Source organism: Oncorhynchus tshawytscha, linkage group LG01, assembly GCF_018296145.1.
Source record: "Oncorhynchus tshawytscha isolate Ot180627B linkage group LG01, Otsh_v2.0, whole genome shotgun sequence".
NCBI lineage: Eukaryota > Metazoa > Chordata > Actinopteri > Salmoniformes > Salmonidae > Oncorhynchus > Oncorhynchus tshawytscha.
This window is the reverse complement of record NC_056429.1, coordinates 68,902,147-68,920,279: the sequence shown is the minus strand read 5'-3', so window position 1 is coordinate 68,920,279 and position 18,133 is coordinate 68,902,147. Positions and strand designations below refer to the sequence as shown.

Here is an 18,133-nt window from a genome sequence, read left to right as displayed (position 1 = left end):
CAGTAATAGTGTTTGTGGTTTGTTTTTTACACCCTTTCAATTTGTGTGTATTGACCTGTTTGTAACCTTGGCAGTATCCCTGCTGTGTTTCTGGTAAACTTCGCTCTGCTTGACCCTGGAAGGTCCAGGAATAACCCGTGCGGAGGTGACAGGAATGGCTGTGGAGTTGAAGAGAGGAGCTCTTAAAAGCAATCGCCACATTCTGAAAAGCCGGCCCAGCCAAGACGTGTAAATAAATAAAACTAGCCATGGCAGCCTCCTCTCCTCCCATCTTAAAGAGTCTTTATGCTGCTGAGCACCCACCCCAAGCCCCCCTGCTCCTAACATTCTCTGCATTCCAAAATGTACACATTAAAACAGGAAGCCCCCGACTCGGACAGACTCCCCAGGTCTGGGGGAGGTGTAACATGTCCCAAATATAAGAGAAATACGAGAAAGTGTGTGGAGTGGACTCTGACTCAGTAAAGATGTTCATCAATCTCTCTGGCAGGAGCTGAACTCATAAGAATATCATGTACATTCGACAGGGATGAAGTGGAGTGCTCTTGTGAAATTCTCCACGATGGCTTTACAAGTTTGTGTCCTTAACGCATCACTGTGGAGCCCAGTGAAGGCTGTGCGAGCAGGGCCAGGTTTCTTAGCAACCCACTGGCTTCGTACCACCTCCACCTGTCATAGCTGTCTCATGGCTGTCCCCATGTAGCTTCTAATCTAGATTATGTATGGGCTATGTAGAGTGCCTGTGTGTTTGAGTCTGTGCCTTAGCAGGTCTCTGGTGTACCATCTTTATGGAAGCATTTAGTTAACAGAGTAGCAAAAGGAAGGCGCTTATCGAGTAACACGTGGGTTGATTGACTTTGTGGCATCTATAATAAAGTATAAGGAGATTCTTTTGTCGCCGCTGGTGCGCCGTTGTTTCCCCTTTTGTCCTTGTGGATTACAGTACAATGGCTGTAGAGGCATGTCTGTCGTGTAGCACATGCCAAAGAGAGTGGCTGTCGAGTGATATTTCACTGCTTCACTCTCTTGGTTGGCGGGGTATGATTAAGATCACATGGTTGTCCCCCCCAGGACCTTCTTTGTGAAAAGCATTTGCAACATCCTCACGGGACATTGTAGTTTTTGCTCTTGCATGCGTTAATTAGATAATATAGAAACTGTTTCAGATGAGGGTTCTGCTATTTAAGTGAGTGAGTATTTAGTTAAACAGGCGTGGCAGGGTAGCCTAGTGGATAGAGCGTTGAACTAGTAACCGGAAGGTTGCAAGATCAAACCACCGAGCTGACAAGGTACAAATCTGTCGTTCTGCCCCTGAACAGGCAATTAACCCACTGCAGTCATTGAAATTAAGAATTTGTTCTTAACTCAATTGCCTAGTTAAATTAAGGTAAAAAAATAAATAAAATACAGTGGAGAGGGATGTTTTTTGAACGGAATGTTCCACTCAAACACACTATTCAGAAGAGGAGCTCCAGAGGCGATTCACGAGGAGGCCTTGTGATTTGTGCTCTGACCATACAGGAAATTGAGGCAGTTCATATGGAGTTTTTCATTTGGTCCATACTCTTTTCCCCTCGGACATTCAGCTTTTTTCACTTCACTATTGACTACTATAAACAGCCCCCTTTCACTGCTCATGTTTACCTTGCTCATTCAGCTATCACCGTGCATTTACCTCCCACACTCATTATTTACAGCACAGAGATACCCCACTCACCCAACTTTCAAAGGGTTTGTATATAAAACCTAATCTGGAAGTGCCTCCCCCGCCATGCTATGCCAGGCTGGCTCGGGCCAAACCTGGAATGGTTTTCAGTGCGTATAATCACATTAGACTGACTGCCCTGTGAAAACATACAGCAATGTTAAGATATGTTACAGTATAAATACATTGCCAGGAGTAATGGGCCCAGCAGGGTTGAATTCACATGAGGTTTGGGAAGTAGAAACCTTTTATCCCCTAAAAGCCATGCCTTCCATTTAAAGCTAGTAAAGAAATTCCATACCATTAAAATGCCTGGAATTTAAGAAAGCCAGCTTTGAAATGGTGTAAAAGGGGGGCTTTCCGGCAAAGGGGTTTCAGATGGGTGGGAATATTGTGCTGTTGGACTAGTCTAACTACTGTAGATGTTTAAGAGTGCTTTCTTTTCAGGAAAAACTGAGTAAATGAGGATTCAATGTTTTTCTGATCAGTAAAAGGCTTATTTTGTGCTCTGTGATTATATAATAACCCCTCACTTCAATCGGTGGGTCAGGCGGACTACATGGCTAAATAATGAAGAGGAAAGGAGAGAAGACTGGGGAGACCTGCCTGCACTTTGGGTCCAGTTCACTATCTAGGATATTATTACACAGAGCTCACTATGAGAGCTCCTTATTCTTCTGGCTTTGTCTGGCCATTCAAAAGCCAGTGCATTTTTGTAAGGCCCACACACTAATGTGAAACGGTGAGGGTGGGGGGGCTAGCAATGAACTCTAACAGGACGTGCTGGTAAAACACAGTCAGGAAGTTTGTTTTTTTGTGCATGAGCCTGTCTACGCATCAGTGAAATATTAGGGGATGTTTTGTCTCTTAAAATAACAAATGTACTTAGAAATGGGGAAGGTCATGGCCAAGTCTCCCCCTCCCCCTTTCCATTTCCATTTGGTACAGCCCACCACTCCCCTCTGCTCCTCCCTCCCACTCCCCTTTTTGGTAATGAGGCTGTGACATCACCACTGAACACAAGGACTGTGAGTGGCTGCTGAAGGAATTCCAGGTTGCTGGCTCCTCCCCCCTCCCTAAGGTTTGTAAAAGGTGTGCAGTGTTTGAGCAGCCCTTTGCTCATTGCAGGAGTACAGAGTCCAGCGTGCTTTCTCTGCTTCCCTCTCTCTCTCTCGCCCTGTGGCTTTTACCATATTGGAACGGAGCACTTTATCGTTCTCACTGTGCGTGTTAGTGTCAGCAAGCTGCTTGTGCTGTGCGAAGATGGGGGGGATGATAGAGTAGGGGAGGACAGAAGACTGAGACGAGTATGATGCTGTGGTGCTGCTGAGCCAGCATTTCACCTCGGGGCTAACTGCTGCACGATCACCCAGAGAGAGACTCTACCAGCTAACCTTTTACAGGGACCACCACTGGACATTGTTTTTTAGAAGGAGGGGGACCAGCGAACCCTTCTTCTCTCCAGCCCTTTATTTTCTACTGGACTGATGGAGCTACAGAGGGCGACCAGCATGCCTGGCCCCTTGTCCCCAGGGCCTGTCTTTCCAGGGTCCCACTCCCCAGAACCCCTGTCCCCTTCCTCTGGGCCCGGCCCCTCTCTTGCCTCCAGCCCCGGCCCTGATCCGGGCTACTCTGCTAAACAGGCTGCCTTCAACTACAACCAACTCGAGGGCCGATTTAAGCAGCTGCAAGGTAAGATAAGTAGGGAGGAAGGCAGAGCAGAGCCCAGGGCTTTGTTTACCAGCGTTGCTATGCACGCTAAAGTTGCGGATGATAGCTGACAAACGGGAGGGTCTGTAGTATCCGGTTCATAAAGACGTGATTTCATGGTGTCGGGAAGCAGTTGTGTATCTCAGGATGCCTGGGGATGTAAGGTCTTTCCCGTCTTTGTTTTGCATTGTCTGTCAGTGATAGGAGAGGGTCGCAGCATCCTCTAATTCCTACGAGGGAGAGGGCTGGTGGATCATGAGGCAATGACAGACGCCATCCATCACCTAATGAAATATTGATGAGGTAGTGCAGGGTGGGAAAAGAGGAAGACTGGATATCAGCTACATGTGTAGAGAGACACCTTTTTAGGGAGACGATGGGGTAAAAGGAAAGAGACATTTAAAATATGGCCTTTCAGACCAGACAGCATGGCTGCAGCTGACTGGATGTTAGACGACAATGGCAGGAGAAGAGAAGTGGGAGGGGCGGTGTTCTCCTGTGTTGCTTTGTAAGCAGCATGGTGCTAGAGGAGGAGAGCCCTGGCATTGCTCCTTGTTAGACGGTGTGTTGTGGAGTTGTTAACCAGACAGGAGGAGCCTCACGTCTTGTTTTGCAGCACATTATAGGATGAAAGAGGGCTGTGATGGAGCGCGCTCCACTGAGCATACTCCGAACAGCGGGAAGAGCATTTGAGCCCCTCTCTGTCCCGTGCAGTCTACCTGCATTCCACAGCCCTGTCAGCTCATTGAAGTGTGTGTATGTTTGGGTCTGTCAGTGCTGCTCTCGTTCCCTTTCTCATGGGCAAAACCTAAAGAACAAACACGACTGTAACGTAGAGTGAGACAGGAGTCATGTCTCACTCTACGTTACAAACAAAGCCTTGTATAGCCTCCGATCATTAGTTGACATCTGTTATTTCTGTGGGCAAGATGTTGTTTGTTGACTGGGATCCTGTGGGGGTTGGTTGTTGTCTTGTGCTCAGAGCTGTGAAATACAAGGAGGTCACAACTGGAGCACGAGGGCTGGGTTGAAGCAGGGGGCACACAATCTCACGCAAACAGCATTATACAGTACGTGTACACACAGACAGGTACATTATCGCAGGCGCCAGGAATGAATGAGTGTGTTGACTTAGTTTATTAGCTTGCATAATGAAATATCTTTGAGATTAGGAATTGGTGAATGATGATACGTTTTCCTGGCAGTCTTCTCTGTGGTTTCATTAGCATGCTAGTGTCAGAGAGGCTTCTGAACATCTTCAGACACCCTATGAAACCCATGACTCCAGAGGAGTCTCTGTTATCGTTACTCATTGTGTATTTATTCCTCATTTGACTATTTTTAGATTATTTCTCTATTTTCCTCTCTGCATTGTTGGGAAGGGTCCATAAACATATGATTTAATAATTTGTTACGAGCCAATGTCACTGTGAGACGGAGTCTCCCCTGATTTAATATGAATCCCTGCAGCCCTGACAGCACAGCGCTTTCACTCCACACAGAGACATGGGACAGGGAGGGATACCGCCCAAGTATTGTGGCATCGCTGAGATAATGTAGTGTTGAAACGTGGCAGATTGGTCTTCTGAATTAGCTTTCTCTGTACAGAGAAGGGTGCCAGAGAAAGGTGCTGACCCAATGAACTATTGTCCCATTCAGCTACATATTTCTGTCTAGGTCCAGCATGGAGAACACTAGCTTATGATAAGCTCTCTGTGTGTACCCACTTTGGTGTTTAGTACTGGACATGAAGGCACCGATAAATTGACAGACAATTCCAGTCTTTATTGTTTTGGGTCTGGTTTCTGAGGCCAGTCCATTTGGCTATGAGTCAGCTCTAGCGCCTAACTGTTGCTTGGTGCAAGACAGTTATCAGCCTGGTAACACCACTGACAGACTCTTCCTGCACTGCCCCTGTGTGCTGTAGGGGCCATGATGAATGAATAAACAACTCTTCAAAAATAGACAGGGTGAAAGAGGAAGGAAGTTGGCATCTTTATGAAAGGGCCAGTCATTGCTGCATTCCCAGCGCAATTCAATCAATGACTCAGTGGAAAACCATACCTGTTGTGCTAATTTGATTGTACAGTATATCGAATAGTTGCAGAGGGAAGAGGAGGCTTTTGGTTCCAAGTCTGGCTGAATGTGTTTTCGATTTGTGCCGCAATGATACTATAATGAGAAACAGAATATCTGTCAAGTGACGTGTGTTTAACTAGTGGTAGTACATCTTTCACAGGTGGTAGTATGTCTTCAGACTTCACACTACATTATATGTCCATCTGGGTGGATATGTAGGGTTGGAATGTCTGGGAGGCCATAGTGACACAGTTCTTTATGCTCCCTGGACTCAAGATGGTGAAACATGAGCTCGGTGGAAAGTGTAAATCTTGCGTTTCCTGGAGCTGTGCTGAAGGTTAAGGAGGGCCAGAGAAAGAGCTAGAGAGAGAGAGGGGGAGACTATACCAACCTGATGAAATGGGCAGTCCTTGTGTCTGCCCTCCCACCGGCCTTAGAATGATTGATTTGTCAGAGAATAGGAGGACTCCGGTCTTTGGCACTCTTATAACTTCATTTGAAAATGGCCACCAGCACATCCATAAATAACCTCGACCATTACAGCGATGATTGAGGCCCTGGTTAGCAAACATGAGGTAGAAGAAAATCACATGTGGTAAAAAGAAAAACACTGTTGCTGCATTGAATTCTTACCTCATCTTTCTATCCATCATATGACCTCAGAAGTCTATCTGGCAATGAATGTACTGGCAGTGGTGGAAATGATTGACCTTGGCAGCAGACAAAGTTAGTGTGGATAGTGATGTCTTCTGGGAGGGAAGAAAGACATAAAATGCTCTAAAGGGCTGTATGGATATCAAACATAATGTCACCATACAGGTGTGATGGAGGCATAGCTACACAGTTCAGGCCATCAGGTTCAGGTTGGCGTAGCTACAGTGTGCAGGCCTACATGTTCAGGTTGACATAGCTACACAGTACAGGCCAACATGTTTAGCTATAGGTATCAGATAAATGTAGCCTACCTGTGTGGTTTTGGTTGGCCAATGGTGCAGTTTTACACTCTCTCCTCTTGCCCGCAGAGACAAAATTGAGCTATTTTAAAGCTAGTTTCCTGCACACATTGTAGACATTTTGTCTTGGGGCTGAGAAACAAGTTGCAGTTTCAAAGCTAATGTCCTGCAATTCTACACATTTTTACATGGGGTGGGGGGGAATTTTACAGTTTTAAAGCTAGTTTCCTAAAAAAGAAACTTGTTTTAATGTAATGAAGCCGAGATAAGAATTGCAGTTTCAAAGCTAATTTTGTGCAATTCTACACATTTTGCCATGTTATTATGTTATCTGAGTAACTCAAACATTATAACAAATCAGTGGGGGCCCCATGCCATGTCATTTTTGGAATTTTAGATTCTCAGTTTTTATTTTTGGTGATTGTTGCTCCATTATGTTTTCAACATCCTTTATATCTAGTTTTATTGGTTTAAGTTTACACTGAAAATGTTTTACCATCCCAATTTTTTAAATTACATTTCTTTGCAGTGGCGGCCACAATTTAGCTAAATGCATATAGGGGAAAAATTGCCTCTGTTCCGCTTTTAGCTCCAATTCCCAACTCTCTGATTAGAGAAAGTCCACAGGGTGAGACACTGGTTGAAATGAGTGAATGGCCATGTCTGCCTTGTAGGAAACTGACTTTACACCCTTTGAGCCACGCTGCATGGAACTCCCTAAAACCCATCAGGGGCCTCCGGATCCCTCTGACAAAGGGGGTTGTATCAGCCTATCAACTCCAGGCCAATGCAGTGTGGCCCAGACTGTTATGAATGGGAGTGGAGTGACAGAGACAGGGAATGCTGAGATGACAGGCAGCCTCTTTCATCCAGCTATCAAGAGGGAAAACGACCCAGGCAGCAGAAAAGGAGCCAAGCTCATTGGATGGCCCAGATTGGGATAGTATCAGTATTGTCAAATGTAATTGGTTGTGAAAGGCCTGCTTGGCCCTGAGTGTGTTTTGGAGTGGATGGGTATGGACAGTGGGGTGTCCCGGTTCCCAGTTTATATGTGCTGGTTTTCAGATGTTGCCTGTGTACATTCTCACACTCTCTCTGAGGTGTCTTTGCATGACTTAGAGTTTCTTTGGTTGTTTGCACCAATACTACATTCAATTTGGCACTGTGAAATGTAAATGAACTTGCAACTGCACATTGTGTGTTACATTTTCTTGTTCATTCTGCTAACAAGACGATTTTACAGTAAAACACTGAAAGTGGTCAGCATTTGTTAAGATAAAGCATTTCCAGGAGATTAATAGTAGGTACACACTGGGCTTGCCTGTTCTCTTACAGGGCTGTTAGAGAACAAGCAGACTGTTTGATTTTCTTCCTTCAAAACAAAGGTCAGCTTCACCAATCAACTGAAATGTTGCTACATGTGCAGGGCACCTCTTTCAGATCCCAACAGTTGGCCAGTCAATGGTAAACCTCTACTCCAACAGAGCAGAGCGAGGCAGGCTGATCAGCTGAGTAGCCCTGGTAGGCAAAGGCAGCTTTGTTACAGCCATTGAAGAGGTTTGTTTTAACATGACCTTCTGTGTCAAGAACCTTGGCGGTTAGTGTTGTGAAGAAAATAAACACATTTTGTAGTGTTGAGTCTTGGTACATGTGTAGGCAAGGCATCCACATTATCAGTACAGGGAACGTCATGGTAAGTACTGGGGCGTGAGCCCACATTCCACCCTGGTGAAAGGCACGGAAGCATGGGATTTGGGTCCGGATGTGTTGGGAATGTGAGTTTAGATATGTTATACGATCCAGGTCAAATGGCCCAAAGCCCTGTTTGTGTTAGTCTTCATAACAGTCATGCGAGAGTGAACAGAGTTAGGTTAAAGCCAACCAGGCTGGTCTGTCTTTGTCTGTCCGCATGTCTCCCCAATACGCTACAGGGTGTGGCTGGAAGAGCGAGAGCGTCAGTTGCATGTGTGTCTGACATAAGAGGGTGTCAGAAAGCTTCTAGTTTTAGAAGCACATCCACCAACCTTCCCCCCTCTCTCTCTCCCCCATCTCTTCTCCCCCTTCTCTTATTAAAGACAGATGTTTTGATATAATGAGCTTGTCTATCTCCAGGCTTGTGGGCTCTACCCCTCCTAGAATAGCACCCACACACCAACCCTTATGTCACAGCCTTGTCCTCTGTATAAGGGGAAACATGGTTTCTTGTAAGACTTCATTTCATACCTGGGTTATGTTTATTATCAGTAATACTGCCAAGACATGGAGTGGACCTTTTTAGTGGAAGTCCATAGCATTAGGTTGTAAGTCAGAATGAGCTCCAGCTCCAATATGGGAAATCTATCGTCCTAATGTAATATCCTAATGTAATAGACTGAACTATATATATATACGGGTTTTTTCACTGTAATAGGTGATATAGATCAGGTCTTAAAGGCCTCATGGTCCTTCCCAAAGAGGTTGAGATGAAGACTGAAAGCTTCTCTTTAACGCTCAGTGAATTAGTTTGCTTTGGAGTTTCTTCTCTATGCCTAAAGCAACAGAGAGAATGACTAGCATGTGGCCTGCACCTCTCCTCTCCCTCCTACTCTCCATATGACTTCATGACTCCGCTGTGGTTGACTCTGCCTGCCATCTCCTCACTACACCAAGGGTGATTCGTTAAACAGAATAACAGCTCCAATATCTCCTGAACAGCTTATGTTCCACATGATTGGAGGATTTCAGAGCTTCTTAAAACACAAGAGTGGGAAACGTTGACATATCTGAGCTATTATGTAGCAGTCTAAATATTTTGGTTCTGTTCAGAACGTTAGCTTGTTGCGCTTGAAGTTTGATTAATTCATTGCGCATAATATTTATTGTCACACTGAGTATTGTGCAGGATTCCCTGTGAACAGCGTCATGTTTTTATTTTATTTTATTACATCAGAAGGCTTGTCTTATTCTTAGCGACTACCTAGTATACAGTCTTCTGTGTGACTGTGTTTGATCAAACACATACAGGTAACTGCCAAAAGAAGGGAAACTCCAATATAAAGTGTCTTAATAGGGCGTTGGGCCACCAGAACTGCTTCAATGCGCCTTGGCATAGATTCTACAAGTGTCTGGAACTCTATTGGAGGAATGCGACACCATTCTTCCATGAGAAATGACATAATTTGGTATTTTGTTGATTTAGAAAACACTGTCTCATGAGCCTGTCTAGAATCTCCCATAAGTGTTCAATTGGGTTGAGATCTGGTGAATGAGACAAACACACCTCCCTAAACTCCTTTGAGACCCCTCTTTCAAAGTCACTGAGATCTCTTCTAGCCATGGTAGCCAAAATAATGGGCAACTGAGCATTTTTATACATGACCTCACCTCTTATGGGATGTTAATTACTTAATTGTCTCAAGAACCACACCTGTGTGGAGGCACCTGCTTTCAATATACTTTGTATACCTCATTTACTCAAGTGTTTCCTTTATTTTGGCAGTTACCTGTAGCTTTAGATACAAAAATGGACAGTAATGTATGCACTTAAGCAAATCGTACACTCTTTGTGCTCTCAGAGAGTCATATCTGTAACTGTAGGTTCTTCTCTGAATGAGTGAGTGAATAGTCATCTCTAGAAACAGGCTGCAAAAAGGATGAACAAAGTTCACATTCACAGATGTGGTTATGGAAGATTATACAGGAAAGCCATCATACAGTTTCATTTTTCAACTGGGTTTCCGAGTGTATGACTTGAGTAATAAACTAACATGAGTGATATCTCCCTTGTGAGGCCACACAGCTGTAGCGCTCCCTCTGTAACTCTCCCCTTGGCTCTGTACTAATACAAAGAAGGGAAACATACTGCTCGACCAGCCTTGACATAACCCGATAGGAAAATGTTTTCTGGCTTTTTATTTTTTTGGTGGGTGTTTTTATTTCCCTGTTCAGTAAATTAGGGTACTGTTGAGGTGCCTGTCTGTTCGACACCGTGTGCCAGCTATCATGTGTGGGCCCATAAGAAAGGGCAGCCATTTTCCTCCATGTTCGTCCTTCAACCGCTCTCTCCCTCTCTCGCGGGTATTGGGTGAGCACCTTGCACTGAGCAGGAAGTTGAGAAATTACAGATTTATAAGTGAAACAATGTGGCCTACATTAGAGGGAGGCAGGGTGGAAACATTTGGGAGGACAACCCCAGGGGTGAGTGGTTGTATACTTGGTCTGGATGCAGGGGCTCTGTCCTGACTGGAGAGTGAAGCGATTTGTAAATCTGCACTCCCTGGACAAGCAGGGTTGTGTATACATACAGACCATCTGTCTGTGTATGCTTTAGCTGGAGACATCTGACGCCTTTCATCCATCTTGTGTAATTTGCACAGCTATCTTCAACAGGAGAGTGCCACACAGAATTCCCAATTGTACATGCAGTTTTTCCACACACATACTGTACAGTACATGTAGACTTTGTGTTTGTAGCTGAACAGTTGTATGACCTGCAGCCCACATCTCTTTCAATTACCGCCCCAGCCACCATAGGGTGGGGCAACTGTGAATGACATCAGCCACCAAAGGCCTCAGCCAGATTTTCATTTTGTTGAATGTCTCACCGTATCGTAATGTTTATTTTGGTGCATGGTATTTGTGTGTTTTTGATGAATTGTCTCCAGGAAAAAGTCCAAATTCCTCCCAACCAGATGTATACATAATTAAACTGCAGTTTTCTAACAACAATCTGGGACATGTGGCATTGGGGTGCTGCGCCACAGCCAGCGAGAAGTTGTTAGGCTGCTGCCTGATTTACCGTCACTGGCAGCTCTGTATTCCTCTTTTCACCCTTCCCTCTCTCCATCTTTCTCTCACTCTGGATCTCAGCTGAATGGGGCACAAATAGGCTATAGTTCTCTTTGCCTTGGGATTAAGGTGTTAACACACCTAGAGAAAGAGTTCATTCTAGGATACAGATGCTGATTTTTGTCAGCTCATTTCAAAGGCATTGGAATCATTTTTCATAAAGAGACATTACATCGGGCTGTAGTAGCCTACAGACTGTTATATGAAACAATGCAGTGTTGATTAGCTCTGTATTCTGGTGAGTAAGACACAATGTGACAGTGTTTTCCTGTGACTAGGTTAGCCGGCGGTCACCGATGGCCTGGCTGTCCCCAAACACACAGCTGCAGAGAGCTGCCCTGGGCGTCAGTATCATTGGACGGTTTTTCTTTATTTGGACTATTTTCTACATTGTAGAATAATAGTGAAGACATAAAAACTATAAAATAACACATATGGAATCATGTAGTAATCAAATAAGTGTAAATACATGTTCTATTCTTTAGATTCTTCAAAGTAGTCACCCTTTGCCTTGATGACAGCTTTGCACACTCTTGGCATTCTCTCAACCAGCTTCACCTGGAATGCTTTACCAACAGTCTTGAAGGAGTTCCCACATATGCTGAGCACTTGTTAGCTACTTTTCCTTTACTCTGTGGTCCAACTAATCCCAAACCATCTCAATTGGGTTGAGGTTGGGGGGATTGTGGAGGCCAGGTCATCTGATGCAATACTCCACCACTCTCTTTCTTGGTCAAATAGCCCTTACACAGCCTGGAGGTGTGTTTGGTCATTGTCCTGTTGAAAAACAGATGATAAACCCACTAAGTGAAAACCAGATGGGATAACGTATCACTGCAGAATGTTGTGGTAGCCATGCTGGTTAAGTGTGCCTTGAATTCTAAGTAAATGTCACCTGCAAAGCACCATCACACCTCCTCTGTCATGCTTCATGGTGGGAACCACATATGCAGAGATCATCCATTCACCTATTCTGCATCCCACAAAGACACGGCGGTTGGATCCAAAAATCTCAAATTTTGACTCATCAGACCAAAGGACAGATTTCTACCAGTCTAATGTCCATTGCCTGTGTTTCTTGGCCCAATCAAGTCTCTTCTTATTGGTTTCCTTAAGTAGTGGTTTCTTTTTAGCAATTTGACCATGAAGACCTGATTCACGCAGTCTCCGCAGAAGAGTTGATGTTGAGATGTATGTTTTTATTTGGGCTGCAATTTCTGAGGCTGGTAATTCTAATGAACTTATCCTTTGCAGCAGAGGTAACTCTGGGTCTTCCTTTCCTCTGGCGGTCCTCATGAGAGCCAGTTTCATCATAGCGATTCATAGTTTTTGCAACTGCACTTGAAGAAACATTCAAAGTTCTTGAAATGTTCTGTATTGACTGACCTTCCTATCCAAAAGAAATTATGGACTGTCGTTTCTCTTTGGTTATTTGAGCTGTTCTTTCTATAATATGTACCTATTTTACCAAATAGGGCTATCTTCTGTATACCACCCCTACCTTGTCACAACACAACTGGTTGGCTCAAACGCATAAAGAAGGAAAGAAATTCTGCAAATTAATTTTTAACAAGGCACACATGTTAATTGAAATGCATTCCAGGTGACTACCTCATGAAGCTGGTTGAGAGAATGCCAAGAGTGTGCAAAACTGTCATTAAATCAAAGGGTGGCTACTTTGAAGAATCTCAAATATAAAATATATTTTGATATGTTTAACCCTTTTTTTGGTTACAACATGATTCCATATGTGTTATTTCATAGTTTTGATGTCTTCACTATTATTCTACAATGTAGAAAATAGTCCAAATAAAGAAAAACCCTGAATGAGTAGTTGTGTCAACTTTTGCCTGGTACTGTATGTTTCTGGAAAGAGGGAGCCGGACTGGCAGACAGGCTTCCTGAAATTTTGTCTCTCTTAACTCTGTTTTGAATTCCTTTGTTAATGCCTCAGGAACTTGTGCAATATTTTATTCGTTCTGGTTTTTTTTAAATCTGAGGGTGAAAGTGTCACATGCAGTGTTGTGGAAGAAAATATATTTTACCAAGCTACCAATTACTCCACACTGGAAAAGATTAAGCTACACTACAACTACCCTTAGGAACAATGTAGTTAACTAAAGTTACTTTGAAATAGTAGTTCACTCCATCCAAACTACTTTATGATACAGTTGGAAGTTTACATACACCTTACATTTAAACTCAGTTTTTCATAATTCCTGACATTTAATCCTAGTAAAAATTCCCTGTCTTAGGTCAGTTAGGATCACCACTTTATTTTAAGAATGTGAAATGTCAGAATAATATTAGAGAGAATTATTTATTTATTTCATCACATTCCCAGTGGGCCAGAAGTTTACATACACTCAATTAGTATTTGGTAGCATTGCCTTTTAAAATGGTTTAACTTGGGTCAAACGTTTTGGTTAGCCTTCCACAAGCTTCCCACAATAAGTTGGGTGAATTTTGGCCCATTCCTCCTCCTGATGTAACTGAGTCAGGTTTGTATGCCTCCTTGCTCGCACACACCTTTTCAGTTCTGCCCACAAATTTTCTATACGATTGAGGTCAGGGCTTTGTGATGGCCACACCAATATCTTGACTTTGTTGTCCTTGACTTTGAAAGTATGCTTGGGGTCATTGTCCATTTGGAAGACCCATTTGTCCAAGCCTTAACTTCCTGACTGATGTCTTGAGATGTTGCTTCAATATACAGTAGGGCAAAAAAGTATTTAGTCAGCCACCAATTGTGCAAGTTCTCCCACTTAAAAAGACGAGGCCTGTAATTTTCATCATAAGTACACTTCAACTATGACAGACAAAATGAGAAAAAAAAATCCAGAAACTCACGTTGTAGGCTTTTAAAATGAAGTTATTTACAAATTATGGTGGAAAATAAGTATTTGGTCACCTACAAACAAGCAAGATTTCTGGCTCTCACAGACCTGTAACTCCTGTAAGCTCCTCTGAACTCCACTCGTTACCTGTATTAATGGCACCTGTTTGAACTAGTTATCAGTATAAAAGCACAATTGGTGGCTGACTAAATACTTTTTTGCCCCACTGTATCCACATAATTTTCCTACCTCATTATGCCATCTATTTTGTGAAGTGCACCAGTCCCTCCTGCAGCAATACACCCCCACAACGTGATGATGCCACCCCCATGCTTCACGGTTAGGATGGTGTTCTTCGGCTTGCAAGCCTCCCCCTTTTTCCTCCAAACATAAGGATGGTCATTATGGCCAAACAGTTCTTTTGTTTTATCAGATCAGGGGACATTTCTCCTAAAAGTACAATCTTTGTCCCCATGTGCAGTTGCAAACCACAGTTTGGCTTTTTTAAGGCGGATTTGGAGCAGTGACTTCTTCCTTGCTGAGCGGCCTTTCAGGTTATGTCGCTATAGGGCTCGTTTTTACTGTGGATATAGATACTTTTATACTGGTTTCCTCCATCTTCACAAGGTCCTTTGCTGTTGTTCTGGGATTGATTTGCACTTTTTGCACCAAAGTACATTCATCTCTAGGAGACAGAACGCGTCTCCTTCCTGAGCAGTATGACGGCTGTGTGGTCCCATGGTGTTTATACTTGAATACTATTGTTTGTGCAGATGAACGTGGTACCTTCAGGCATTTGGAAATTGCTCCCAAGGATGAACCAGACTTGTGGAGGTCTACAATATTCTTTCTGAGGTCTTGGCTGATTTTCCCATGATGTCAAGCAAAGAGGCACTGAGTTTGAAGGTTGGTCTTGAAATGCATCCACAGGTACACCTCCAAATGATGTCAATTAGCCTATCAGAACCTTCTAAAGTCATGACATCATTTTCTGGAATTTTCCATGCTGTTTTAAAGGCACCGTCAACTTAGTGTATGTGAACTTCTGACCCACTAGAATTGTGATACAGTGAATTATAAGTGAAGTAATCTGTCTGTAAACAATTGTTGGAAAAATTACTTGTCACGCACAACGTAGATGTCCTAACCGACATGCCAAAACTAAAGTTTGTTGACAAGATATTTGTGGAGTGGTTGAAAAACAAGTTTATTGACTCCAACCTTAGTGTATGTAACTTTCGACTTCAACTGTATATTATCATATCTAAATCTGAAATGTCATAGACTAATTGCAAGACAGATTACTCTGGACTCAAATGTTAACAGAATGTGTAATTTAGCCCATTTAACACACCAACTATGTTTTCAAGTGACAATTAGGAAGACGAAGGTGTGATGCCGAAAAATAAAGGAAAGTCTTGCCTACTTCACCAATATTACACTTTTGCTAAACAAGTTGTGTAGTTCCAGTAGTTGGCTACAATGCTGCATGGCAAAAAGTTAGTGTTTTCAGTAGTTAACAAGATTTTTTATTATGTTCAGTTACCGCCAAGCTACTGCAAAATGTAGTTAAATTACTAGTTGAACTACATGTAGTTCAGTACTCCCAGCACTGATCAAATCCAATTTTATTGATCACATTCACCCGCAATCACATCTAAATATGTGTATCAAAATGCTTGTGTTCTGGCAGTGCTGTAGTATCTAAAAATACACAACAATAAACAAACCTACAATGTAAATAATGAAATTAAGAAATCTATAAATATTGTCGCAGTGGCATTGACTAAAATACAGTATAAACAAATGAAAATAGTAAAGCTGTATGTAAACATTGTGTTCCATGTCTACAATATGTATAGAGGACAGCAGCCTCTAAGGTGCAGGGTTGAGTAACCAGGTGTTAGCCGGCTAGTTATGTATATTTAACAGACTGACGGCTTTGAGATAGAAACTGCTTTTCAGTCTCTCGGCCCCAGCTTTGGAGGGCAGGCAGTGTGCCCCCCGGTGATGCGTTGGGCAGACCGCAACACCCTCTGGGTAGTCCTGCGGATGCGGGCGGTGCAGTTGCCGTACCAGGTGGTGATACAGCCCGACAAGATGCTCACAATTGTGCATCCGTACACGTGTGTGAGGGTCTTAGGGGCCAAGCCACATTTCTTCAGCCTCCTGAGGTTGAAGAGGTTGGCTTTAAAGTGTACATCAAGTCACATGTAGAGTGTATAGTACAATATAGAGTTATTGTGTGGGCAGAACAGTCAGAGAGGGGAGGGGGTTAGCTACTAGCTAGATATCCTGGCCAAGTCTCTGTTTCAGCCATGTGGCCACACCCCAGCCCAGCCAGTATAGCCGGAGGCAACCTTTGTTCCCCACACCGGGGTCAAGGTCGACCTCTAATATGCATGACTGTGTCTGTGAGCTTTAGTATTGACCCAAAGAGGACCCCGCATATCAATGTGCTGCTTTAAATGGGGCTGCCCCTACACACACGCGCGCGCACACACACACAGAGACAGTGTGTTACAGCCACTCTGGAAATAGCCCCGCTGTTGGTTCAGCATTATTGATAAGCCACTGAGTAATTTAAGACGACTCTCTTGACATTGAGACGTGGGGGTTTTGACTACCTAGCAGAATGAAAGTATTTGTAGCCAATCAGCAGAGTGGGCTAGCCTGTTCTATCACTGTCTCTACAAACAGGCTTATACACAAAGCGTGTCAATTATTTTAGAATGCATTGTTTTGAATTATAATGACCCAATCGAAGCCGGGTGGGCTGATTATCTGCTTCGACACCTCGCTCAATTTGAACTTTTCTCTATGTTTGCGTTTTATTGCAGGCGCTGTAGTCACACAAAACAATAAAAATGTCATATTTCACTTTTTTTTGGAGCACAATTGGAAGAGGTAGCTAAGGGTTAAGGCTTTACCTTAAATTAGACCAACTCATCCACTTATGGAAACACAACATCGCTATCAACAAAGATGATCCTATCCTCCTAGTATACAGTCACTGCTCTGCCTGTCCCGTCCTTTCCACCCGCCTTTCTCTGCCTGCTCCGCCCGCCTGCTTCTGTAGAGTGTTTCGCTTTCATCTCATTCCCAGAGGTCTGTGCTCTTTAATTTGTCAATAACAGCTTTTTATCTTTAGCATCCAAAAAACATTTATATTTTCTCCCACTGCAGTGACTTTATCTCTTCTTAGCTCACTGACTTTACATTGAATCTGTTCAGACTCCTCTTCACTAATGTATGAGCTCCATCTTAGCTGTGTAACATCCTCCCTCCTCTAAAATCACCTTAGTTTTGCTCCACTGAGCTCTGAGAGCAGGAAGTAAGTCCTGTCCTTGTATGACCGGGTGCAGTCTGCTAAATGTCACTGGGATTAAATCTATGGCTCTGTCATTGGCTCAGATGACTGGTTATTCGAGCCATCACCATCCAAGCCATCGCCCCTCCCAAACATATCCAAACTCATCCAGTGTCTCAGAAGGACGTGTCATCAAACGGTCCTGTTCTGTCTGCCTTGTCTCTCTTTATTTGACACCGGTTTGGAAATGGGGACCTTGGACTTAAACATCCTTTCCTTGTCCAACTCTCAACTCTTTTGTTAATTACCTCAGTCCATTTTGGAGCCGTTTCACAGAAATGCTCAACATTCGCACCTAAGGCCCTGCAGACGCCTGTGAAAAATAGCATGCCTCCTTTACATTCGGTGTCTGTGTGAGTGCACTGGCTGCCTCACACTAATTCTAGAATCATCTAATGAGGAGCCAGAGAGGATGTGACAACATTCATCTGTCATTTTTGTCTTTTATCTCACCGTCAAACTTTGTCTCTTTCCTAGTTCCTTCTTTTCCTTGACTCTATTACTTGAGAGGCCAAGTCATGTACTACCAGGCCTGATGATAGTTTGACGTTGCTTTGTATTGCTATTACATAATATTCTTAACACTTTTATACAGTGTACATTACTACTGTATTACTGCTTTTGACTTTTGAACTTAACACTGCCTTTCAAC

At 43.4% G+C, this 18,133-nt stretch overlaps 1 protein-coding gene across 2 annotated transcripts in view; it reads left to right on the top strand.

The window, feature by feature from the left end:
* Positions 1–18,133, top strand: part of LOC112255529 (spectrin beta chain, non-erythrocytic 1) — a 127,385-nt gene that overhangs the window by 41,374 nt on the left and 67,878 nt on the right. Inside the window, exon 1 of one of the 2 annotated variants that reach the window (XM_024428515.2) lies at positions 2,820–3,397. The exons of the other annotated variant lie outside the window; for it this stretch is intronic. Within the exon in view, the coding sequence (XP_024284283.1) occupies positions 3,193–3,397 (205 nt within the window). The 5' untranslated portion in view covers positions 2,820–3,192. Of the gene's footprint in view, positions 1–2,819; positions 3,398–18,133 lie in introns of those variants that run through there. 2 annotated transcript variants of the gene reach the window in all.